Here is a 27,957-nt window from a genome sequence, read left to right on the forward strand (position 1 = left end):
TATACAATAACATAGATTCACTTTATTTTTTTATATGTAATACATTTTTTCTCATCTACTGGTTTATAGCTTTTTATATCCGAAAGATATATAGTATATAATATAATATATTGTGTTTTTTAAAAATTACATCAACTTTTTTTTGTTAGTGCCGTTAAGATTATCTTTATATTTCAAAAGTTATTTTTATATTTGATGTCACATGTTATGCCCGTTGCAACAAAATTATCGGTAATTTAATGATAAATTTTATAATTTTATATAAAATTAGGCACAATATGTGAAACAATCCCTAATGGCATACATTGTATATTGATTGTATTATATAATAGATAAATTAAAATTTATTTTTATATACAGTACAAACACATTGAAAAGCATTAATTATTTTAATAGACATTATCTTTTATTGTGTGTATAAATATCTTAAATTTTTGTCTGTTATAATATATATTTTATATATCATATAAACTTCTGGCAAAAATATTATTTATTTTAATATTATTTAATATTAAATTTTAAAAAACAAATTTTACTAAACAAAATAATAATAATTTAGTGGATTATAGAATTTAAAAGATTTAAAAAATGCGTTGAAAATATTTTTCAAAACTTAAATGTATAATTATTTTGTAAATTTCCATAAATTTTATAGTTAAGACAAATATTTTAATATATAAATACTATACTTTAAATTTGAATTATATTTATATTTAATTTTATTTATGATGCAAATTTATCGATATCTAAATTCAATGAAATTTTTTGTTATATTTGTTATATTTTAAAAGTTACCGGAAAAATTTAATGAAAATTTTTATATTGTCAACACTAATTTAATGACATTAGTCATTGCAAAAATATTTTAATGAAAACTGTGTTATACAGACCATAATCATAATAATTAAACAAAATGTTACTCATATTATTTTTTGTTAATATTAAAATATATAATCCTTTTTTGAAATATTATGTAATAAAGTTATGCAAAACAATATAATCTAAAATATGATTTACTTTATATATAACATTGTATGGGCACATAAATTATTAAACACAAAATAAAGCAAAAAAATGTTTAATAATATAATGTTTTAGGCTGTCATAACTATAAATTATATAAAACAATAAACTTGAAAAAATTATTTATGATTTTACATAATATTTAATGCATATTTGTAAAAATTATAAAGAAAAATAATATATGTTATATTTATCATATAAACTTAATTTTTTTAAATAAAATATTTTCTAAATTATTTTCTAAATTTTTAAAATTAATTACAATAATTTTCAAAAATGTAATAATATATTATTATTATTTTTATGATATACCATATATACGTTAAAATTTATATATCTTAAATCAGATAACAATAAGATTTATTTTTAAATTTTTTTTGTTGACATTTATTATGCATAATATTTTATATGACAAAATTTGTATAACATTTGTCAAAAATACTGTATATTATATGAATGTTGTGTCGTATAACTAACATATTTTGTCAAAAATACAGTTTCTCTTCTATTTTTTTTTTGTTAACAAAACCGGATTTCCTACTTATATTCATATGTATACCATATCTTAAGACACAACATATGTATATATAGCAGAATATTCTGACATATTATGTATGGTTTACTATTACGTGAATAATGTTTGGAAGGTTTGGCAACAATATATATATATATATAATGTTTTTAGGGAAATCAAATAATAGGTATAACTAGAAATGCTAATATAATTTAATAATTTATACATTTTTATACTCGAGTCATAAGAAAAAATTTCAAATATTTTTTTTCTTAAAATTTTTTATAAATAGTGCGTATAAATATTTTTTTTAATATAAAAAGTTTTTATTGTATCATATTTTAGTTAAAAGTTGTGCGCAAGTGTTTTCATTAATACAGTTTTATGCTATTAGTGTATATTTTCAATAATAGCATATTTTGTTGGCAAACATATAATATATTTTTAAGCCATTGTTTTGCATCAATTGTATTTCTCATTTGTATGAATTAAATCTTTTAATATATAACAATAGAGTAACAAAAAAATCAATGCATTTATTCATTTAAGGTATTCTTCACTTTTGTTGAAATTATTTTATATTTATAATAAAATGTCATTTTTTGTATTAAATACTAATCATAATATTACTTGAAGTTTAATGCCTCAAAAAACATATTTTATATATTAATTTATTCTATGGTATAGTTACTATAGTACAATAGCATATAATTGTATTGAATTTTTTATTATTAAAAAAATTTATGTTAAGCATGAATTGTAGTTTATTTTAGTAGCGATAATCACACATTAATTTAATTAATTTTACAAATTAATTCTTAACTCTATTTTAATTTTTAAGTTTTATTTTATAAACTAATTGTAATTTCTAGCACTACAATCATATATTTTTAAATAAATAATTTAATAATTATAAATTTTAAAGGAGATTTGTTCAAAATATTAAATAAAGTATTATAAGATATATACTAAAGTCAATAAATGAATTTTTATTTAACAATATGTTTCATAAAATTTTTATATTTACAAACAATGTTTTATTATTTTTATGATTATATGCGTGTAAAATATTATATAAAATTATAGCAAAGTTTATATATAAATACTATATATAAACAATTTTAAGATAATTTATGACTACACCCATTCAATTGAGTCACTCTTTTTATGCTATTTTATTATACCGGTGTTTAAAAAAAGTTACACATATTTAATGATATTTTAACAAATGTTGTACAAATTTTTATATACACGTTTAGTACTATTAGATATACTGTAGTTATTATTATATATATATATTATAGATTAGATTTTAATAAATGAAACTATTTTTACTTTTTAGTATTGTTATATAATATTGTATGCAACAGTATTTAAAATTATTCTTATTATTTTTACAGTTATAATTGTTTATCTATTATATTGATATAAACCAAAAAAAAAATATTGTATAACTAAAACAATAAGCCTTTTGTTTAATACTTTTTTTTGTTATAAAAATTGTTTGAACACAAAAAACTAATGATTCAGTGAATGAAATTGAAAAAGCAATGAAAATACAGAATATATATATATATATATATATATATTATAAAGAATACACAGAATATTCTAATCCTTCTCATTATTTTTCTAATGAATATATTTCTTACGTTTTTTATATCCCTTTTTTGACGTAAAACAATATTAAAATAGTTTTATATGTTTCTGTGATTTGTGTGAGTCATTCGAGTGTAACTTAAATTGTCTGCATTTATACAAAGTAATAGAAAAAAAAATATTTTTAATTTTTTTTAAATATGTTTCATTTTATGAATACTGTAAATACTATTATATATTAAATGTTAATATAAAACAAAAGAGAAATAAATTTTTTTCTAATTATGTGTTTTGTCAATGTTTGAATATAACACAAAAACTCATATTATTAATGCAACTATAATAATGTGTCGACACTGGGATTTGTGATCTTATAGACCATGTGCTGAGCTTTAGTGTAAACGAAATATTGTATGTCATTGCGGTGACACTATTGTATATACAGTATATATTGTACTGTATAATAATATTGGGCTTATATAATAATAATAATAATCAGTATTTTAATGACTAATTTAAAAAAAATACAATTTATCTTCATCATTGTTAAGTTATAAGTTATGTAGTTTATTATATTTATTTTCAATTGTATTTTTTTATTGAAAAATAATTTTTTATTATGTTTACGTAGTCATTATGTGATCATCAATTTGTTTATTATTGAAAATATAACTAAAAATAGATAAATTTGTATATAAAATTATTTTTATAATTAATATTATTTGTTGTTGTTGAAAATATTATAAACTTAATCATTAAATAAATGTGTTTTAACGTATAGATATCGGATAACTTATATTATACAAACAAAAATAGACTATTTTTATTACCAAAATTATTTATTTAATTTATCTAAACACTATGATGTTTATTACAGTTGCGATAAGACAATTGTAAATATTGGTCACAAATGTTTGAAATGATAGATTTGTCATTAAATACAACAACAAAAATAAAGACAATCAATTGGTTTGCAAAATAAATAGTGTTTATAAATACAAATATATAATAGTTTGAGAAAATAATAAAACATTTTCTCTGTCTTAGATCTATTTTGTATGTATTTGTAATACACCATTAGTTTCAATGTATAATATTCTTTCAAAAAAGTATATAATACGGTAAATATAGAATCTAAGGTTCAGTAAAAAATGCTTTTTTCACTTAAATTATCCTTTAAAAAGATAAAAAATCATTTGACTATAAAACTTGTACTGAGATAGATGCATATAAAGTAATAATAATAATAATAGACATTTTATACATTATTATACAGTATAATACTTATTACAGTAATTTTTACAAAATACGTTCAATGAAAAAAATCTATTTGCTTTATGAATATATATATATATATATATAGTACTGTATGTATAGTTTATACATGTATATGAAATGCATTTTTTAATAGCATAAGAACCCATTTTTTAGAAAAAATTTTGTTTAAGAGACATTCAAGTGATATTTACTTTAAATAGTTTTACAAATGATGGCAACTATTGAGCGTAAAAATAGTTTGTTTTGTGTGTTTAGTTATAAGTGGGGAGTAAAAACAAATTAAATACACTATTATTAATATATTAAATATGCAAAATAATTTCATATATTTGTTATTGTTGTCAATAATGATGGTGTAAATGAATGTTAAAAATTTAATTCTATATATGTGTATACATTTACAAGTTTTCATATCTGTATAACTGTAAGTATATCTACAGTATTATACAGTATATAACTTGAAAGCCTATGAATTCTATGAATTGTTAATTTCAATTTCTCATATTTAATTCAATACATTTGGTAAATACATGCATATAGTACTGTATATAATGTATATAAGTACAGTATTTAGTAGTTTGAATAATATTAATACATTGTCACTTAAATATTACTATATATATGCAGTGTATATATATATATATAGCATACTATTAAGTATACACACTGTAGGCAAACTGTTAAGCAAAAATGCATTTAAGGTTTTAATTTAGGAATAAAAATATAGTAAAATATAACATATATTACAGAATATTCTTTGTGATGAATATGTAATGAAATTTTTGTGTCAAAAAATTATTTTACTTCGATAAGACTTATGTATCTGTGTGTGTGTGTGTGTCAGTGAAATGAATATAAATAATAAATATATAGATTATATGTGCATAACATAAGTACAGTATATTTATATAGAGAAAAGCCTAATTCATATCTCTTTCTGTCATTTCTTTGCTGTCATTTTCTCCCATTTCCTTAACTAAACGCACATATATTCATCTAATGGCACCTGTATTGCAATAGTGGTACACCAGTCATATAAGACTCAAGTATACGACGAGTTTGTTATCCGCGAGAATACGGCTGTCATGAGGTGTCAAATGCCGACATTCGTTAGAGAGTACGTTAGGGTCGTTACCTGGCTTAAGGATGACTCCACACTCATCACCAGTTCCCTCAACAACGGTATGGGTATGTCATTATTATTGCATTTTCACATATCATGTATATTTAGTACTTGATATGATATATTGAATATTATTAATATTTATATCTTTATTATTATTTTTATTATAATTTCGATTACTATTGTATGCGTATATATGTGTAAGCGCTATATATCGCACATTAATATACAAAATAAATTATGTGATTATTATATGTATGTTATTTGCTTATCTCACACGTGATTATTATGATTAACAATAATCATGAATGTAATGATAATAGCAATAATAAATGATTATAATTTATATAGTATTTTGTTAACTATTGTTAATGAATACATTTTAATATAAAATAATAAATATCTTATATTTATAAAAAGAAGATTTTTTGGCATAAAAATATTATTATATAAATGACTTTAAAGTTAAATTCAAAATATTTTCACTTACGAATACTAACATAAGCATAAATACTACTAATGTATGAGATTTTAAATATTATTTGTTAAATTTTGAATACCTTTCACTTTAAATTATAAAACACATGAATATTTAAAAAATAATAGAAATAAAAAGTATAATATATTTCATTTGAAAAAAATGTTGTTTAATATAACTTTTTCATATATGAAAAATGTGTGCATTTTAGTCATTTATTCAAATTATTTAGCATTTATTATATATTAAGCACTGGCATGTTATGACATAACGCTAACTAACTTACACTGTAGTATAGGTTCACTCATATTACACAAACAATCACACAAAGTATATGTAAGTAATGTCTTGAAAATCATAAATAAATAGTGAAAAAGGAGTGAAATAAAACATATAGAAAACAATTGCCTCTTTCACAACACAATTATAGCATTTTGTTGTCCTTAAACATTGATATATAGCTATATATTTATAATATATGTATGTATTAATTCATGTGTGAGATGAGAAAGATATATATATATATATATATAATAATATAACAAACGGGCAAATGGTATGATTCATATGGATAGTGATGTATACCATATAGTAATATGTATAGCATTTATATGAATTAATTATCTCATACAAAGTCACATTCACTTAGAAAATGTTTTTTTTATTATTGTTAAGACAATTATTCTTTGATCGCATAAGTATTTCACAGAATATTCTTTCGCTAATTAAAAGTCAAGTTTTGTTTTTAATTAAAAAGACAACCAAAAGTTGTTACAATTATTTACTATCTCATTAATCACATATTTTTAAAAAATACAAATGCCTTTGTATAATAGATATGTTTGTGTGTGTGTGTGTGTGTGTGTGTGTGTGTGTGTGTGTGTGTGTGTGTGTGTGTGTGTGTGTGTGTGTGTGTGTGTGTGTGTGTGTGTGTGTGTGTGTGCATAATATTTAGTAAAAATTATAGAATTTTTTTTAATTAATTATAATATTTATAATTATTAAAATAAAAGTATGTTTTTTAAATAAAATAAGCAAAAATAATATCTGTAAAAATTATTAACAGATTATAATGAATTCAGTTTAATGAATACATTATGAAGTTATTATACATTATTTTAATTATTATTAATATTGTCTTATATTTGTAGAGCAATTAGCACTAATGTTAGCACAATATATAAATTATTAGACAAATATAAATCGTAAAACTTTGTAGACTTTTTTTGTTTCATTACTAATTAATATATTCAATACAAACAATGTTTGAAAGTAAGTTTTCACAATAAAATACTGACATTTATAAATGTTTAATAAATAACAAGTTTATATAAAATGTCTATAAAAATGGGTGATCAACACAACCAAAAAGAGATGATTAATTATCAATTAATTAACGACTAGTTTTGCAACTCATGCAGTCATCGGATAAATCTTTTTAAACCAATTATTATATATAAGTTGTCAACCATTTTGCCGTAAAAATTATTGATAATATTTATTATTTTATATAACGTTTAATCGTACTGTGTGTAAGTGTGTGTGTGTGTGTGTGTGTGTGTGTGTGTGTGTTGTGTGTGTGTGTGTGTGTGTGTGTGTTAACTAAAAGTGTTAGACTATGTATAGAAAATAATAGTGAAACCAAATTAAATCAAATCTCTCTTTTTTGTCCCAATTTTTTTCTCTTCAATAAATCGCTGATTTGTGTGAGCAGTATATATCTATATACTGTATATATATATATATATATATATATATGTGTGTGTGTGTGTGTGTGTGTGTGTGTGTGTGTGTGTGTGTTGTGTTTGTGTTTGTATTATATTGCACTCAATAAATAGTTTAGTCTTTATATATATATATATATTTTGATTTTGTTGTTGTGTTGCAAGCGATTGTATTATAAATAAAATGGCCAATAGTTATATCATAAGTCAAGAATTTATTGAACAACATATGAATTTTATTTTTTGCATAAAACATTCAAACATTAAAAAAATATTTCAAAGAAAATGGCAAATATTAATTGGAAATTGATTTTTTTGAATTATATTAAAAAATTAGTACATATATTGTGTATTACATAATATTGTATACAAAATTAATCGATTGAATCGATTGCCGATATATTGTAGAGAAATGAAAGTTAGTTTAATCATATATTAATCGTATTTTTATTTATTTTTTTCTTGTATATTATTAATGCAAAACATACTGTATATTAAAAATAAGTTATAATGTGTATACCATTACCCGCTAAACTGAAATCAATAGATAATTATCTTTGTATGCAAAATATTATAGATATTACATTAAAAATATGTTATCACTTGCTATTTATTATAAATAACATTTGTTTCGTATAATTGTAATTAAACATTTTGTTTTATGGTATTATTCAAAAAACTAATATTTTAATGTTATATGTTATAAATTAATATATTTATATTACAGAACAGGTATATTTAAAAAAACAATATTGAGTTTTCATATTTATGTATTTATGCTATCAATATATTTAATATTACTGTATTAAGTGTGTATATTATTTAGTATTGATTGTCATTAGTAAATCTAAAAATATTGAAATAACTAAAAAACAGAGAAAAATGTTTTATCAATTCATATGTTGTGCAATAATATGATAATATTTAGTATATGTACTGATTTTTGCATATAATGTCATTTCATTATTCAATTTTTTTGTGCTCTGAATATGATTTGTGGGATCTCTCACTCTCACTATATGTATGTATACTATATATCAATACATATACTCCAGTGCTGGGAATCATAACACACAGTAGACTCCATAAAAAACTGGAGACTAAAAAAACAATACATTTGCTAAAGAGTCTACACTTTTTTGTTGTTATGTATGACAATAATCTGAACATCAAATTATTCAAAACATCGAGTGATGGCATAAATCATATTTTATGGGCAATACTTTAGTTATAGTGTTAGGAGTGCTTTACATCCCGAGACAACAACAAAAATATATATCTTTTTTATTTATATATTATATTTATAACGATATATTTATAATACATATCTACATTCATGCAAAGCATTGATATAAATTTATATTACGATATTAGTAGTAGTGCTTTACTTTTTTTATTTTGTTTCGTTGAAAGCAATAAAATAATAGTGTATTTATGTTTTGTTTTTATTTTTACAAAAATTTTATGACACAGATTAAAGACATATCTATATATTTAGCTATAAATGTTAAGCTTTTATTATCATTAATCTAGAGATCTGAATCTCTATTTTTTATTGTAATGAGTTTTAGACTTTGATTTTGCAGTTACGTTACGGACAACATATACTATATTTATAACTATATATTTGCTATTAAACTGTTTTAAGCAATACATTAATGCAAACATTTTTGTTAACATTTGTCTGACACGCGATTATTTGTTATTAAAATTGTATAATATTGTATGGGTTTAAGTAAATAATATTATTTATGTCTTTGCATGTATATGACTGACCAATAACTTTGATTAAAAACTCTATTTATTATATAAATATACAAAATTAATACAAATAGCATTAATTTTTAAAATATATAAAATTATTTCAACTATTTTATGCTAAAATAATTAAATTATATAGAATTTTAAAATGTTATTTATTGCATATACAGTGTTATTATTATTAGTAAATGATAGAAGTATATTTTGCATTATAATAAATTTTAACACATAATAATAAATTAATATAAACTGAAAATTTTTATTAAACAAAATATGTATTATATATGGGAATACAAAATTGCAAAACAAGTCTAATAAAGTTATTCATTGGAAAATTTTTGAGGAAATAGTTTAAAATTTTGGCACATTTTCTACTATAACGCCAACACTTCATAAAACATATAACAACTCATATGCCATAAGGTGTGAGTGTGTTATTGTTTAGTGAATTGAAAATGATTTCACTGTTTTTGAACCGAAAATTTTATTGTCGTTTGAAATATTTGTGTAAATCATATATACTTTTTTTGTAGCAAATATTTCTTTATCTTTCAGTGAAATACTGCAAAAATATATATATATATATATATATATATATATATATATATATATATATATTTATTTATAAAAGTGTATTAAAAAGCTCACATATAAAAATAAATTTTAAAATAATCTAATTATACTTTATATATATACAGTTTATATATAGAAAAATGCATTTTTCCAATAAATATATTTAATAGATATATGTATATATATTAAATCCAATTATCACTTTTTAGTTTTATTTTTTTAAATTAACATTTTTATATTATTTCATTTAACAATAACAATTGTTTTTTATAATAAAATTAAGAAATTCACTATTTTTACAATTTATTAATATTTTTGATCATCAATACAAATCAGATAGTAAACAAATGATCTAGCTTACTTTATTATATTTATACCGGTATTTAACAATATTTATTAAATTAAATTATCGATCACAAATAGGTATACATTATTTTTTGGGCATCAATTTAATTATATTTTTAGTAAAAGATAAAAAATACTGTATTTATATAAAGTATATATTTATATGTGATAATATATAGATTAGTATTTCTCACTTATGAGCGTTAAATATATCAGTAAAATCTTGTTATTTATTGAAAGATTACGTGCAAACAATTCATAATTTTATTTTTTATGTTTTCGCATCTAAAAAATGACTTTTGACCCAATGTTATGGACGATTGAAAAAATACATATATTATTATTATTAATATTATTATTATTAAATTGTAATTTTTACGTAACGGCTTTCAATGATATAAAAATGTGTGAAATGTTAGAATTTATGTTTTTATTAAAAGGCATTTTTTGCAATAATTATTTTCAAACACTGGCAAAGACATACACATACATTATCTCACTATAACACTACTGGCAATGCATTTAACATAAGATTTAAACAATTGTATGCCATTATTTCATGTGTTAAGTGTGTGTTTATGTTAGTGTTGTTGCAGGAGTTGTGCAACACTTATAACAATACAATTTAATACATACACAACACTCACTCACTTACACACACACACACACACACACACACACACACACACACACACACACACACACACACACAAGCCGTATGGCAACACATAAAAACAATTGCATTGATTTAGAGTCCGATGTATTATATATTTTGAAAGTCTAATGCAAATCATCTTAATGTTTGCAAAGAAAACGGACGTCTCTTAAGTGAAAAATCCGAGACATTTACGTCTGTTTCCATCACTTTTCATGACTTCTTTGACATCACTTTTTGTCTCTCTCTCTCTCTCTCTTTCTTTCTTTCTTTCTTTCTTGTCTTAACTGCAATATTATATTATATAACAAAAATAAATGAATGCTAACACTATTGAAAATACTTTACTATTTGTCAAATTAAATATAAGGAATATTCTATATTATAAATATTATTTTTGTTGAACTGATAATAATAAGAATAAATCTACATTTTTAAAGTAAATATTAAAATTTATAAATAAATGAAAATTATATAATATTTTATATTTGATTTATTTTTAAATATTTTACAAAAAAAATGTTTTTGATTATCTCATTACTTTTAAATACAATTATATTGAATATGTTTTCAGTGATCCTTATTTATATACTGTATTTGCTATGAATATAATTTATTCATATGTTATCTGAATAACATATTTGATGCAAATATGTATATTTAATATAAGACTTGCAATAGGTTGGTTAAATATATATATATCAGTATTTATATATAAAATTTATTTATTAATTATTAATATGGTTTAGTGTCTAAACAGTTGTTTTTTCCTTTAAGATATTTTTGCAAAAATATTTTTGCATAACCCGTACAACATATTGGGGTTTATATGAATCGGCAAATGAATAATATTTTTTGCAGCCATTTATCTCACTTTCAAATGTCAAAATATGATAAATTTTGTGATATACAGTATATTATATTTTTATAATACTGTATATACTATATATACTGTAGTATCATATATATTGGTGCCGTTTGGGAAGTCGGGTAGCTTTCAATATAAGCGTCAGTGTAGTCATACGTAAAATATACTTTATTATATACTATACGTAATAAGTTATTTTTTGCACAAAATAAATTTTTGTATTTGAAATGAATATATAATTTATTATTATCTCAAAATATAGACGTCTATGAGTAAAGTTATGTATTCTTTGTGCGCAAAACTTTTTTACTGAAATTTTGTTATAAATTTTATAGTTTATAATATATATACAGTATGTACACTACATACGGTATATACAGTATATATATAAATTTATATATACTTTAATATTGTTGGATAAATATAAAAAAAATAAAGTGCAAAAAACCAAAGAAATGTGAAAAACAATAACAGTTGAAAAATAAATGAATGGTTGAAACAAAAAATACACACAAAAGCCACATATAAAATGATGATATGAAAGGATAAACGTGTGGATCAATTCATAAGGATTTTGAGTCTTTACGGCTAAAATTTGAGCATAAATTTTATGCCCCAAACAGACCAATACCTCACAAGGTTTATACTTTAACCATACGTTTATCTTCAAAATGTATGTCCGATTTTTCTATACACACACACACCAGTGCTTTGATCCTTAAGTTTTATCGGTTTCGTGACTTATAAAAATACAATGATTTTGAAAGCACATGTAGTTTATTATTGTTTTTTTGCTATATTAAATGATTATGATGAGAAGGATGGCATATTGTACGCAAGGCTTTTATGTGTATAAGTGTAGACATAGAATATTCTGTAAGTGTATAGAAAAACTATAACATTTAATGATATATAATCTGGTTTTGACTCAAAGTCAGTGCACATAAAAAAAGTTATTTAACAATATTATAAATATAATATCGATTAGATTCACCCGTTTTCTTTAAAATATATATATATATATATATTGTATATATATATTATATAAAATTTGATATTTTTCTCTAAATTCATATCTCAATACTATTTTAAGAATTGCAAAAAATGAATTTTCTTTAGTGGTGTTTTAGAGAGAGAGAGAGAGAGAGAGAGAGAGAGAGAGAGAGAGAGGTATTAGATATGACGGGAAAAGCATTAGTGATATTTGATTGAAATCGTCAAATGAATGAATGAAAAGAGCATTTTTGATATTATATGTGAATTGTATCGGAAAATCGAAACTCCATTTGGTGTCTACACATACTAACAACACATCTAATAGAGAAAAAAATGTATTGAATATATAGACACATATAACACACTGTAATACCCGTTATATACCGTTGCCATCATCTGAGGTCAAGAATTTAGTGGAAACACCATTGAATTGATTGCAAATTATTGGAAATTAAAGCCTTATAGTCAGGGAATTGGTTGAACACAATTGGCAGTGAAATTAAACGAATCGGACTGACAGTCAAACGCGACTTTCCATATATATATATATAATAGATATACCATAATATATAGATATAAAGATATATAGATATTGTATAAACTTGTGTACTGAGACAGTGATAGGACTGGTAGGTCATAAAGAAATAGACAATGAGATTTGTTTTGGATGAGGGAATCGGCGGATCATTTGGTTTTGTTGTTAGTCTTACCGTGAATGACATGATTTCCAATCACTAGATGTTTATACTATGTATTGGGTCATCATCTGTGACATCAATGTGTGTGTGTGTCTGTGTGCTGGTATGCTATTGAACCGGATAAGCATCTCATGGGAAGCATAAGGAGTAGAGTAGAAAAAAGAGAGGAATAGACTATTTTGGAAATAAAATAGTTGATTAGGAAAAAGTGTGTGTCTCAGCACACATAAAAAGGGACGAATAGTATAGATATTGTATGGTAACACACAGTACATACTAATAGCATTGACATACCGGTGCACTCTCTTGGATGTCAACACCGATGTCATTATAATTCCTGAAATTTCTACACACATATCACTTCTCATTGTGAAGACTAAGTGTTTCACAACAATACTATTCTACTAATACCACAACACTTGATGTATAGAAAAATACTGTATATATTATACGTTACTATTTATATATAATACATGTTATCGCAACGTTTGGTGTCAATGATATGGGAATATAGATATTGAGATATAATATAATATTATATAATACTGTTACTATATGTGAATAATAAAACTTATGCAATCAATCATTAGAATAACAGTATAACACAAAAAAACAAAAATAAAGGCAAACAGTGTTTTCCTATGGGTTTGAGGAGACATAAGAGACACAACGGATGATTAATTACTGAATATACATGTTGTCTGTCCGCGTCCTAAACAACTAAACAAATAGGTTTTTACATAACATTAATGACAGCCCTAACAATAGCGGCTAATATAGCTTATACAGAGAGAGAGAGAGAGAGAGAGAGAGAGAGAGAGAGAGAGAGAGAGAGTTGTCTAATGTGTTGTGTAATACATGTGTACAACAAGTAATTTGAAATATTCATCAACTCTTTTTTGATGTTAAGTACTGTATATTTAACAACAAGTAAACAGTGTGTTATATAATATACAGTATATATATATATTGCTTTTCTGAGCTCAAGATTTTAGTTTTCTTAAGTTTGTGTAATATTTTTTTATCGATATATAATTTTTTGTACATTAATTAATGATGTTATGCACTGTTGTACAATACGATAGTTAATTGAGAGAGAGAGAGAGAGAGAGAGAGAGAGAGAGAGAGAGAGAGAGAGAGAGAGAGAGAGAGAGAGAGAGAGAGAGAGAGAGAGAGAGAGAGAGAGAGAGAGATCAACATAGCTATTGAAGATCTTATATTTTATAATATTAAGAAATAAACATTAAATAATGTATATCAAATCCATACTTTATAAAAAGATATTGTTATATATTATATTATATTATATACTATGTATTATATCTATTGTAAAATAGGCATTAAACTAGAAATAAATTACTTCAAAGTAAAGCACACTCACATACAGTATGTGTTATATTATGTGATTAATAATAGTAGTAAATGTATTTGTCGGTTGAATCCTTGTGGGTATCAAATATAAGACATAAAAATATTTATAAATAAACTTTTATAAAAAACAGGATTTATAGATATTGTGTAGTTTTTTGAAAAATAATATAATATTATTGAATTTATAAAATCTTAACAGTGACTGTAAATATAAGTTAATTATATAAAACAACATTAAAATTAGTAAAAAAAATTATCATCAAATAAGAATATTTATATAATATAGACTATATTTATGTGAATATAAATTTAATTTATTTAACAGATTAGTTTATGAAATTATTTCACATTTGATTGTATTAAACTTGTGTTGAATTTTAATAAACAGTATAATTTTTATTGTATATATAAATTATTTGATACATTGTTTTATTTGTTTTTTTTGAGAAAAAACTTATTTTAATCATAAGGTTTTCTTTCTCTTTTTAAATTCTTTATGCATATAATATATATTTTTCAATTTTTATATTTATTTTTTCTCTCTGTTTGTTACTAATATTTGTTTAGCAGTAAATATAATAGTAAAAAACTGCTGCTGTTTAATATCACACACACACACACACACACACACACACACACACACACACACACACACACACACACACACACACACACACACACACACACACACACACACACACACACACACACACACACACACACACACAACACACATACATACATACACACACACACACAGATACACACATACACTTCAAATATAAAGTTTAGGCACATGGATGTGTTGGAAAGAGAGTTAAGATGAAAATACAGCTCTCAGGAGTGTTATGTTTGGAAAAAATATTGCAAAAATCGAAACGAAAGGAAAAATAAAATAAAATAAAAAAATAAAAAAATAAAAAAATTTAATTCAAAATTTTCAAGTACTATAAGAGTGTATGTACTGTATGTATGTATGTATCTGTGTGTGTGTGTGTGTGTGTGTGTGTGTGTGTGTGTGTGTGTGTGTGTGTGTTGTAAAATATCTTATTATTAGCAATCTTGTATTTATATATATTTATTTTAATATAAGAAAAATATTGAGACATATATTTTCTAATATAATAGTGTTTATAAGTGTATAAAGTATACCTACAGTAAGTGTTTAATGTATATAATAATATATCCCTAATATTAAACTGTCTTTTCTTATATAATAATGTATGTGTCTATCCAACGGTGCTGTGTTGACAAAAATACCAATTTTTATCATAATATACGATATATGCTATTAAATTTTGAGGATTGAGTTTTGTCTTTATTAAGAAAGAAAAGGCAAAATATTTAATAATAAAAACCCTACAAATTGAAGACAACAACAAAAATACAGGCAATCAAACAATCACTAAGACTTTATACCTATTTTGGGGATTGAATTTAGTTTTACTTATTTTTTGTTTTGTTTATACAATACAACATTTTCTCTTTATTTCACTATATTTTTGTAATGTTTTTTCATACGACACAAGAGTTTTCTTTTAATATGATGTCATCTGTAATATAGTGTACAATAAAAACACTTAAAACTTAACACACATTATATAGATATCGACACACAATAAGCGATGTCTTTACACCTGAAATGTTGTGAATGATTACAACAACAAAAGAAAAAAAGTTTAGTAATAATATTTATAATAATAATAATAATAATAATAATAAAAATCATGAAAACAATGAATATAATCACAGTTTTGTTTTTTCTTTATTTATTATAATTTACTTACTGATTAACTCAAGATTTAGCAGAAATTTTTGTTTTATTGTCTTTTTTTGTGTTACTTATAAAATATAAAACAATTTCTTATTTTATTGTCCTCTCTCTCTCTCTCTCTCTCTCTCTCTCTCTCTCTCTTTCGTCAAATTGAAGAATATCAGGAATTTTTGTTATAAATCTATGGTGTGTGACATTTCATAACAGTGTATGTCTGGTTATCTTCATTATAGCTCTTAGTTTGTATGACTATGCCATACCTCACTACTCCCCATACCATTATAACTGCTGCCATTTATCCACGAGCTCTCTCTCTCTCTCTCTCTCTCTCTCTGAAAGTTTTGTCGATCACTGCCAACACACATATCTCGCGGGAAATAATGTCAGAAATGAAAAGAGTTTTTCATATATATATATATATATATCTTTTTTTTGTGTATATATTATTGGTTTATATTTTTTGTGAAATAAAAAAATATATAAATCTTGACTACGATTTAGTATTGCAAAAGTGTTGTCTCCACTCTATAATTGCTTACTTTTATCTAATGTTTAGTTGACGTCTGAATTTACACTGTCTTTCTATTCATATATTATTGTTTTTATACATAATAATAATAATAATAATTTTTATATCTAATATTAATCTCGTTAACGGTTAGTTTGATTTCAAGCACTACTACTCTTTACATATATACTTATAGTAATATATTTAGTATTTACTACAAAATTATTAATGCTATTCGTGTAATAACATGAGTGTACAGTTAGTAGCAGTTTATACAGTAGTGTTTGAAACTCATTGAACTCAATAATTGAATGTTTAATGATTTTGATGTCTCTCTTATACCACTACTTCTTGTAATTGCTTTTCTCTCCTTTTTCTATCTCTTTATATTTAATTCACTATAATTTTAACTGTTATTTATAATTACACCAAAAATCTGTTAGATTAAAAGCTCCGGGCGACACATACAAACAGGGATGACAACACTGTTTAATAAATAAAAATATAAGAATCTTTCATAAGTAAATTTCTATGGAAGTCCCCATAGGCTAATTGAAAAATATTATAAATTATACAATATTAACATCACAATTATTATAACAAAACAATTATTTAATTTTATTAAATGTTAATAATTCATATAAAAAAGTATTTATAGTTCATACTTAACCAATTTTTAATTAATTTAAGATAACAATATAATACAATAAATATATTGCTTCAAAAATATTTTTACATAAATTTCTAGAAAATTTCTTGTGGAAAAATCTATTTATCCAACATTCTATATATTTACTAGTATTTGTATACTCACGACAAATAAATCAAATGTTATTTCGACATTTATTTTCATTACACATATATACTGTTTATACTATACATAAAACTTGTTAATAGTTTTTAACTTACAGTATGTATTTTATATTACAAAAATAATAATTATATTATATATATATATATATATATATACATTTACTATGTTTATAAATAATTTGTGAGTGTACTCAAATATTTTTATATTAAAATACTTTATATAAAATGTATTCAATGATGCAAATAACAGATACAAAGTTTTTTATTAAATTATTAAATCATATTAATATATGTATAAACATGATTGACGGTTCACTATCCTATAATGTGAATATTATGATACTGAATGATAGATTAATGGAAAATAGTATTGCATAGACTACTGTATAATTTTTTAAAAATCATTTAATTAAGCTTATTTTGCTTTTTCATTTATTTAAAATCTAAAATTTACTATTTTTTTTATATATATATATACAAACAAACTTTACAGAATAATAAGTTTATAATAAAATAAATAGTATTTTTATAATAAATAAATTTATTAATTTTTTGACTATAATTAACATTTAAAATACTACAACAAAAAATTTTAAATATTAGTTATCTAATAACATCTAAAAACATAACACAATTTTGGTTAATTAATTTAATGTATTATTTTATTTATTTATCTAACAAATTGATTTAGGTTTTGGTCGATATGTAATTTTGAATAGCGGCGAACTACTTGTGCGAAATGCCTCTAAAGCCGATATGGGTTCATACCGGTGCCAAACCAGACATGAATTGACTAATGAAATGTTCACCAGTTCTGTTGGCGGGAGGCTTATTGTCACCGGTAGTGTCCAATCATTTTATGTCATTAATAATATTATTATTAATTTGATAAAAATATCTGTTTCTATATTTGAACATCAATTTGCAGAACCACACGGAACTATAGCTCCGAGGATATGGAGTCATAGCCAAGTCAAGTGCCAAGAAGGAGACTCCTGTCAATTGCCATGTATTGCTCAATCTTGGCCACCACCTAAATATAGGTATGTTTGACATCAATTAATTATTATTGCTATTAGTTATAACAATTAATATTAGAATATAATAAATTTTTAGTAAAATTTTATTTTCTTTCTTTCAATTTTTACTTTCAATTTTTTTTATAGAAAATTTATAGATTTATTTTAGAAAATTGTCGTTAATTTATAAATAATAATTTTAATTTAGTAAAAATTTATTTTTTATAATACATTAAATATTTATGTTATTGAAACTATTAATTTTTAAAGTATTAATTAAAGTATTAAAGTATGAATGTATTAATTATTGGTAAAATTTAATTATTGTAATATGTATTAAAATAATAGTAAAAATAATTTGTAAATTTGTCTAACAGGTGGTATAAAGAAGAAGACACTGCCTTATCTCCAGTAGTTATGAATACAAATATTCAACAATTTGATGGCACACTCCTACTGAGTCAGGTGTGGCCACAAGACTCCGGTAAATGGGTTTGTGTGGCCAACAATACACTGGGAGAGGAGCGTATTGTTGTCAAATTAGTCATTATTTCGGCCATCGGTGTACATATCGAACCACAGAGACTGGTGGCCGACGTGGGAAAGTCAGCCACATTTAACTGTTCCGTAAGGGGCGGACCAATCAATCTACCGGTGATTTGGCTTAAAGACGGTCACCCATTACTTAGCGATCCATTCAGTGGTATTGCAATTAATATAGACGATAGGATACGACTAATCGACTCAAATGTCTTGTATATTCGCTCAGTTATCAGACAAGACTCTGGTATGTATTGTCCACACAACTATCCCAACCATTTAATCTAATTATTGCTTTTAATGACCTCATATTTATTGTCATTGATTATCAACAATTTGGTGTATCATTAATCAATTGTCTTATCGATATTATATACAGTACTACTATATATATAAATTTATAAATATATATACTGTATATTGAATATAATAAAATTAATTATCAATCATTAATAAAGAAAGAATGATATCAGAAAATATTATTTATTATGTTATCAATAAATTTTATTATATATCACATACGGTATACCAACCATTAAATTAACACATTTTAATAGCTTAATATAATAGTAGTGGAAAAATATATAAAAAAATTTATTATCAAATTTATTTTTTTTATTACTTTAAGAAAAATTAAATTTAATAATATAAAAATATTGAATAAAAAATGCAAAAAACTTTATGCAAAAAATGAGAGAAAATTCATAAATCATTAAAATTTATGAATAGTTTGATTATATGTTGTGTTGGAGATTATGCTCCAATACTTTTGACTACTAAGCGATGATATGATAACCAATACTTTTTCTTTCAATACATATATGATATCTTATATGATATTCAAGTGTTTTATTATTATTGACAGACTATTCAAATGTTAGACACTAAATATGCTGAAAGACAGGGGCTTTGAAGTCATAAAACGGCATCTTTTTATCTTTTGAAATATACGACAAAAATAAATTTAGTTATAGTTATTGAATATTTTATTTTACAATAAAAAATATTTTTTCTTATATTTCTATAATTTATAACAAACTATATGTGTTACTAATGCATACAATCCTATAGGCATTTTGTGGTTATTTTTTTTACTTTTCATTTGTGATCATATATTATACATTTGTCAGAGTTTTATATTAAATTTAAATATTAAATTTGATAAATGTTTTATGGTGTCTAGAATTTTTCATATAATAAAATATCATATATATTTTAATTAAATAAAATATCTTTCATATAATTTAAATAATAATATTAATATAATTTTTAGGTTCTTATCAATGTTTAGCTGAGTCTGAGTACGACTCGGCTCAGGGCACGGCTGAGATCAAGTTGGGTGACATCGCACCGGTCATTATGGAGCACTTCTCGGATCAGATCATTGAGTCGAGTACTTCACTGTCGCTCCGATGCACAGCATCGGCCACACCATTGCCACAGATTAAGTGGTTTCTTGACGACCTGCCGGTGCCAAACTTTGCACGTTTCCGGGCTGGAGATTACGTGACAACCGACGCTAAAGTTGTCAGTTATGTTAATATCACATCCACTCGTGTTGTCGATGGAGGAGAAGTAAGTATCATATAATAATAATAGCAATAATGACTGTTTTATTATATTATAAAAATAAGTTTGTCTTTATATGTGTATGTGTTTATGTTGTTGTCGTTTCACACTATACTACCGGTGCCAATCATAAATTTATTTTGTCACTTTATATTATATATGTATATACTGTATATTGAACTTCTTTACTAAATTATTTACCAATCTATGAGTTTTGCATAATATATTGTACTACAAAACAAAATGTTTGAATCACAGTATAAATGTGGTTTAGTTATCAAATAATAATAATAAAAAAGTTAGCATAAAATGAGATATTGGTTTAGATATGAGAAAAGTTTTTATCTGTGATAACCTTTATATTCTTTATTAAATTATTATATTTTTGGCGATAAATATTTTAAAATTCTATTGTAAGTTATAGTATGCTATTTATTAAGTTTTTTTGATAAACGAAAAAAACCCATTTATGATAATATATTTTACAGTAAATAAAAAACCTGGTTTCTTTTATATGCATATTTTTGTGGGGGAGTAAAGCACTCTGTGATTATTATGATGATGCTTATATTATTATTATTTTCAATAATGTATGTCAGATATATTAGGAAAAGTATTGATTTTTAGATCTATCTGTAAATATATAAAATATATGTATGAACAACAAAAAATGCAATATTTTTAATAGACAGTATAAAAATAGACACAACAATAGTAATAGTTTTCAGTAATTTTTCAAAACCAATGCAACATATAAATAAAAAATCGTTAATTTTTTTTGAACAATTCAGTGATTTATTATTCAACGAGAAATATATATATTTCTATATATATATATATTTCTATATATATATATATTTCTATATATATATATATATTTCTTATTCAGAGTATTTCTCTTTTTTATTATATTCATGAATACAATATTATTACAACACAACAGAGATTTATATATAATTTTCCGCAATTCTTTAGTCACAATATAAAAATTATAAATAAATTTTTAGTATAATAAATGCTATCTTTTTTTGCTCTCTTTTCCGGAATTTTTATATATTATTATTTTTGTTGGGCTTATAATTGTTTAGGCAGTAGAGATAGATAGATAGATATATAGATAGATAAAGAGAGAGAGAGAGAGAGAGAGAGAGAGAGTAAGTTAAGTAATATAATAGTGTAGGTATTGTGAGAGACATATTTAGAGAAAAAACTGAAATATAAATACTGCGAAACATAAGACAAAAAATAATTTATCAAAACGACTATCCATTTCTAGCCGTTTATGTGCTTCTGTAGTACAGAATCTGAACCACTATTACGATCTGTGAGTGCATGTTATGTGGGGAACTAACTGTATGGCTATAAGGATAATGTCCAGTCATATCATATAGTTTATGACATTCAAAGTATATATTCCGTGAAAATGACTTTTTGTGTCCAATGATTCATAAAATGTTTTTTATATAATAAATATAATGTTTTGTTTTTGCCATTTACAGTACAAATGTGTGGCCAGTAATGATGTGGGACAGTCCAGTCATACGGCCAGAATCAGTGTGATTGGACAGCCATCGCTACGATCTATGTGGACGAGTAACAACTTAACTGTAGTATCCGGACACTCCATAGTGCTGTCGTGTCCGGTCATTGCCTATCCTATTGAGTCCATTATGTGGGAACATAAGTCTAATCAGTTACCAGTTAATCATCGACACAAAGTTGAACCAATTATTAATGGTATCGGAGGTAAACTACATATCAGTGCTGTCCATAAAGCTCTGGACGCTGGAGAATATATCTGCACTGTCAAAGGCAGTAACAGTAAAGCCGTTAAGGGAAGTATTATACTTACCGTACGTCTAGCGCCACAAATTGACGGCCACTCACTTCCCGAAGAGATTGTCACCAAACAAGGCATGAGAGTTAAGCTCATGTGCTCTATCATTGAAGGCGATCCTCCCATCGATATTCGCTGGTTTAAAGGACACTTACCAGTGATGGCCACCGAAACTATTTCCCTACAAAACTCAGAGGACTATTCGCTATTGACATTCAAGAGTGTATCACATAATGATATGGGAAACTGGTATGTTATATGTCATTGTCTTATATTCAATATTAGAAATTTATATTTATTTTAACAAAAAAACTAGTCATTTGTCAAATGTCTAATCAATTGACTTTTTAAAAGACTAAATTAAATGCCGTTTAAGAAACTTAAAGAAACTTTTTTATTCATTTGATATACATTTAACACAATTTGTTTTACAATAACTTTATTTTAATGCTATTTCGCCCCAAAAAGCCATTACTCTTATCGATTGCCAGAATATATGATATTTTCAATGAATAACAAAAAGAGACTGTCGTTAACAATATATAATATAAAAAGATTATTATACAGTATATACTGTTAAATATAAATACATTTCTACACCAGAAAATGTAATTATAAGTCAAAATTATTATATAAACGAATTGTGAGTCTATTTTCAAACGAAATATAGTTTAGTATTTTTTACAAATATTTCATGGCTTGTATTCACACAATATTTTTATTTGTCATTTGCAGTCCTAACATGTCTTGTTATACATTTTATTGTTGTCTATAATTTAGTTACACCGATACACACATAAAATCTCTCTCTCTCTCTCTCTCTCTCTCTCTCTCTCTCTCTCTCTCTCTCTCTCTCTCTCTCCTTCTCCTTTCTTTTACATGTCTTTATTAAATGACACCTTTTTTCTAAAAAATATACTAAAAAAAGTTAATTATAAGTCAAGTTTTTAAACTTTTTTAAATCAATTTTCTCGTCACTGTTAAGTATGTATCTATTTAATATTGTATTATTGAAGATAAGCTATTGAATTTTTAAAATGTCATATAATTAGTGTTATATTAATATTGATTTTTAAAGTTTCATACTTTTTTGATAAAAATTGTCTAACATTTTTTATTTAACTTAAAAAATGACTCTAGAAAAAATTATATTAATTTATAATTAATAAATTATATTTTTATATTAATTTATAATTAATAAATGATATTTTTATATTTTATTTTTGTTTATTTAAGACATAATTGAATTATAGTTTATTTGTTGAACTATTTTATTTTTATTTTTTTTGAATAAATTTATTAAATATTATTTTTTATTAAATTAAATTTACATAAATATATTTAACAATTTGCAGGACATGTAAGGCCTGGAATGATGTTCAGAGTACTAATCGCACCGTTAGTTTAGTGGTGAATGTTTCGCCCAACTGGAAGGTCGAGCCGAAGAATATAAACGTAGTTTTAGCCAAAAGTGTGTCCATTGACTGTTCTGCCGGTGGATCTCCCGGTCCACGAATATCATGGAAAAAGTCGATTGTCTCGAGTGTCGCACAAGAGTTGGGTTCAAATGACAAGAATGTTATCACAGCCTCATTGCCAGCAATGCCTTCACTGCCATCTGATTTCAGAGACATACTATCCAGTTATCGACATCAGGTCTACGCTAACGGAACTCTATTTATACAAGAAGTGGACAAATCTGATGCCGGCTTTTATATGTGTAAAGTTAGTATCAAATTATTTGTTTAGTACTTAACGGTATTTTAAATAATATATATACTATATATATATAATAAAAACTTTTTTTCTGATGCATCAAACATTTAGATAAGCAATGGTATCGGTGCTGACTTGAGTAAAGTAATCCAACTGTATGTCCAAATGCCGCCACACTTTGAGGCCAAGTTTGTCAGCGAAATGGCCACCAAAGGTACTACAGCTGTACTCAAATGTAGAGCAAAAGGAGATCCAGTGATGAAAGCCATTTGGCAGAAGGATAAACAAGTTGTTGACTCAACAGTTGATAAAAGATTTACAATTAAAGAGGAGATTATTTCACCGCATAGTTTGATCTCATATATGGAGATTGAAAATGTCGGACGATATGATTCGGCTCTATTCACGTGTATTGTGATCAACAATTTCGGTACCGACGACACAAATATACAGCTTATAGTTCAAGGTTTGTATTTTAATTATTTGTTGTATTTATGTATCTCTTGAGCTAAGTCTTAATTATTATTATTATGAGAACAGAAGTGCCCGAACCTCCACATGAAGTACAAGTGATGGATATTACGAGCCGATCGGCGGCGGTCACGTGGAAGGCCTCCTTTTCCGGCAACAATGCTATTAACAAATACATCGTTCAATACAAAAAACTATGCGTTTTAGATACCGATTGGGAAGAGATAACCACAAACACTGGTAACGACTTCCGAGCTGTTGTCCGTCCGTTGCATCCGATGTGCAAATACGAGCTTAAAGTAAGAGCTGAGAATTCTTTGGGAAGAAGTGATCCCTCAGTGATGACTACCTTCACGACCAACGAGGAAGTACCGGGAGGGCCGCCTCAGGACGTTATGGCTGAGGCCACGTCATCAACATCGTTGAAGATTAAATGGAAACCACCGGCAAAACATCTGCAATACGGAACTATTAAAGGTTATTATATTGGCTATAAAGTGGCCAATGATAACAGTGACCAGTTTGCATACAAGAGCGTTGAGGCCACGCCTAACAATGATGGCAATCGGTTTGAGATGAGCTATATCTCAAATTTGAAGAGAAAGACTTACTATACGATCATAATTCAGGCCTACAATAGTGTCGGTGCCGGTCCACGAACTGATGAGGTTTGTCTTACTATTCAACCATTTTTTATTAATTAAATTAATCCAATTTATATTTTTATGTTGTATTAGATAAAAGTATTGACACTAGAGTCACAACCTCCCCGATCGCCGCTTCTGGAAGTGGTCACTACTACTGTTGACTCAATTACTATACGATGGGATATCAATGAGTTGGACAGTGAAGAGAAAGAGTTTGTTTTATATTATAGAGAAGAAAAGACAGTCCAATGGATACAAAAGCTATTGAAGACTAAACGAAATATTTTTGTTTTGGATTCAAGTGACGGCAAAACGGCACTCAAATGCGGCACAAAATATATGCTATACATGACAGCCACCAATAGTCTGGGAACGGGTGAACCCAGTAAATGATATAATTGACTTGATTTTATTAATATATTAATAATATTATATTTTTATTTTTAGGCGAAACTATCACTACTTCTACCAAAGGCTCGGCACCTGTGTCTCCATCGAAGGAAGAGTTTATTTACACCAATTCCACATCAGTGGCGCTTAGATTAAATAGTTGGCTATCCGGCGGATGTCTCATCAATTATTTTACTATTAAATACAAATTATCACAACAAAAACAATGGATTATTATAAAAGAAAAGTTGTCCAATAGATACGAACCTTTTTATATATATCAATTAATTCCGGGTCACGACTATGATCTCTATGTCGGCGCGCATACCGATGCTGGTAAGCATTTTTGCTTACTGTTAATACTATTGAAAATATTTAATCATTTTGTTTTTTTCTGTATAAAAGGCATAACAGAAGCAGAATATCAGTTTAGGACTTCCAACACATCAGTTGTAATAAAAATAGGTTCAATGAATCCGCCGACAAGTGTTGTTTCTCAGTCGACCACTGCCTCACTGTCTATCTTCCAAAACTTTACAGTTATGCTACCAATAGTCATATCGGTGATTGTCCTCATAGCTGTTCTCACTACTCTATTAGCGTTCATGAAGAGACAACGATCAATAGATCAGACCATCAATAATATGGACGCCAGAAGTTCCATACCTAAGAGCGAACTGTCCTCCGATATGTTTCCATTGAGTGACTTCGTTAGGAGTAATTCAAAACCCAAACTATTTGAGAGTCACACGACTCACCCGAGCGACATATACGGCAAAACGACTGCCGCGGCCGCCACTTATTACGCGACTCCCAATCGGCGCAGTTCATCGGGTCTGGCCGTTGCCAATCATCAGCTTATGGCCAGACATATGCATAACAGTGATCACGAATACGCCGAACCATTGGCTCAATACTCTCAGCCGCGATGTCTATTCAGCGATGATAACGAGTGCTCCAATTTATCAAATACCTGTGCCTTAATGGTACCAAACACTCGGCTATAGAGACAAACAATAATTACTTTAATTAAAAGAAAAAAATAATTAATTAATCATTCAATCAATTTGAGAATTGATTGCTCATTACTGTCGATACAATTTTCATGTGACACAAATTTTTAACAATTGTTAATTTATGTTAAGAAAATTAATTATATATATATATATATGTATTTTATACAGTACAATTAAATTATAAATCTATTTATAAATTTGATCATTACATTTCAATACATTTTTATATAAAAATTGTTTTTAGGATATCTTTTTCAGAGCCAAATTCAATAAAAAGTATAGAAATAAATATTAGTATAATATCTATAATAATATTGATTTTTCTTAATATTTAATTGACTTATATTTAATTATAATATAGTTATATCATTTTTAAGTATTCTTACCTGAAACTTTATTTATATAATTTTTATTAAATTACTTAAATGTAAATTTGTAATATAGTTAACATAAATTTACAAATTACTTCAATTACTGTGATATTTGACATAAGAATTTAAATTTTAAATTAAGTCATACAATTAAAAACTGTGATAATTATAATTATTATTATTGTCAATAAATAAGTAAAATACCAATTTGTTTCCAATTTGTTAATTGATTTCAAAAAACTAAATTAAATAATATATTCGTTAATAATTTAATTAATAT

The 27,957-nt window shown here is 24.8% G+C and overlaps 1 protein-coding gene across 1 annotated transcript in view; it reads left to right on the top strand.

The window, feature by feature from the left end:
* LOC128958660 (cell adhesion molecule Dscam2-like) overlaps positions 1–27,297 on the top strand; it is a 40,518-nt gene extending 13,221 nt beyond the window's left edge. Inside the window, exons 4-15 of the mRNA XM_054304562.1 lie at positions 5,435–5,602; positions 18,793–18,942; positions 19,030–19,144; positions 19,498–19,907; positions 20,934–21,235; positions 22,729–23,315; positions 24,422–24,791; positions 24,894–25,248; positions 25,323–25,921; positions 25,991–26,285; positions 26,348–26,626; positions 26,696–27,297. Of these exons, the coding sequence (XP_054160537.1) occupies positions 5,435–5,602; positions 18,793–18,942; positions 19,030–19,144; positions 19,498–19,907; positions 20,934–21,235; positions 22,729–23,315; positions 24,422–24,791; positions 24,894–25,248; positions 25,323–25,921; positions 25,991–26,285; positions 26,348–26,626; positions 26,696–27,297 (4,232 nt within the window). The remainder of the gene's footprint in view (positions 1–5,434; positions 5,603–18,792; positions 18,943–19,029; positions 19,145–19,497; positions 19,908–20,933; positions 21,236–22,728; positions 23,316–24,421; positions 24,792–24,893; positions 25,249–25,322; positions 25,922–25,990; positions 26,286–26,347; positions 26,627–26,695) is intronic.
* Positions 27,298–27,957: the final 660 nt, after the last annotated feature.

This window comes from Oppia nitens, unplaced genomic scaffold, assembly GCF_028296485.1.
Source record: "Oppia nitens isolate AA-2021 unplaced genomic scaffold, nextdenovo-longstitch-racon4-pilon3 scaffold3_pilon_pilon_pilon, whole genome shotgun sequence".
NCBI classification, from domain to species: domain Eukaryota; kingdom Metazoa; phylum Arthropoda; class Arachnida; order Sarcoptiformes; family Oppiidae; genus Oppia; species Oppia nitens.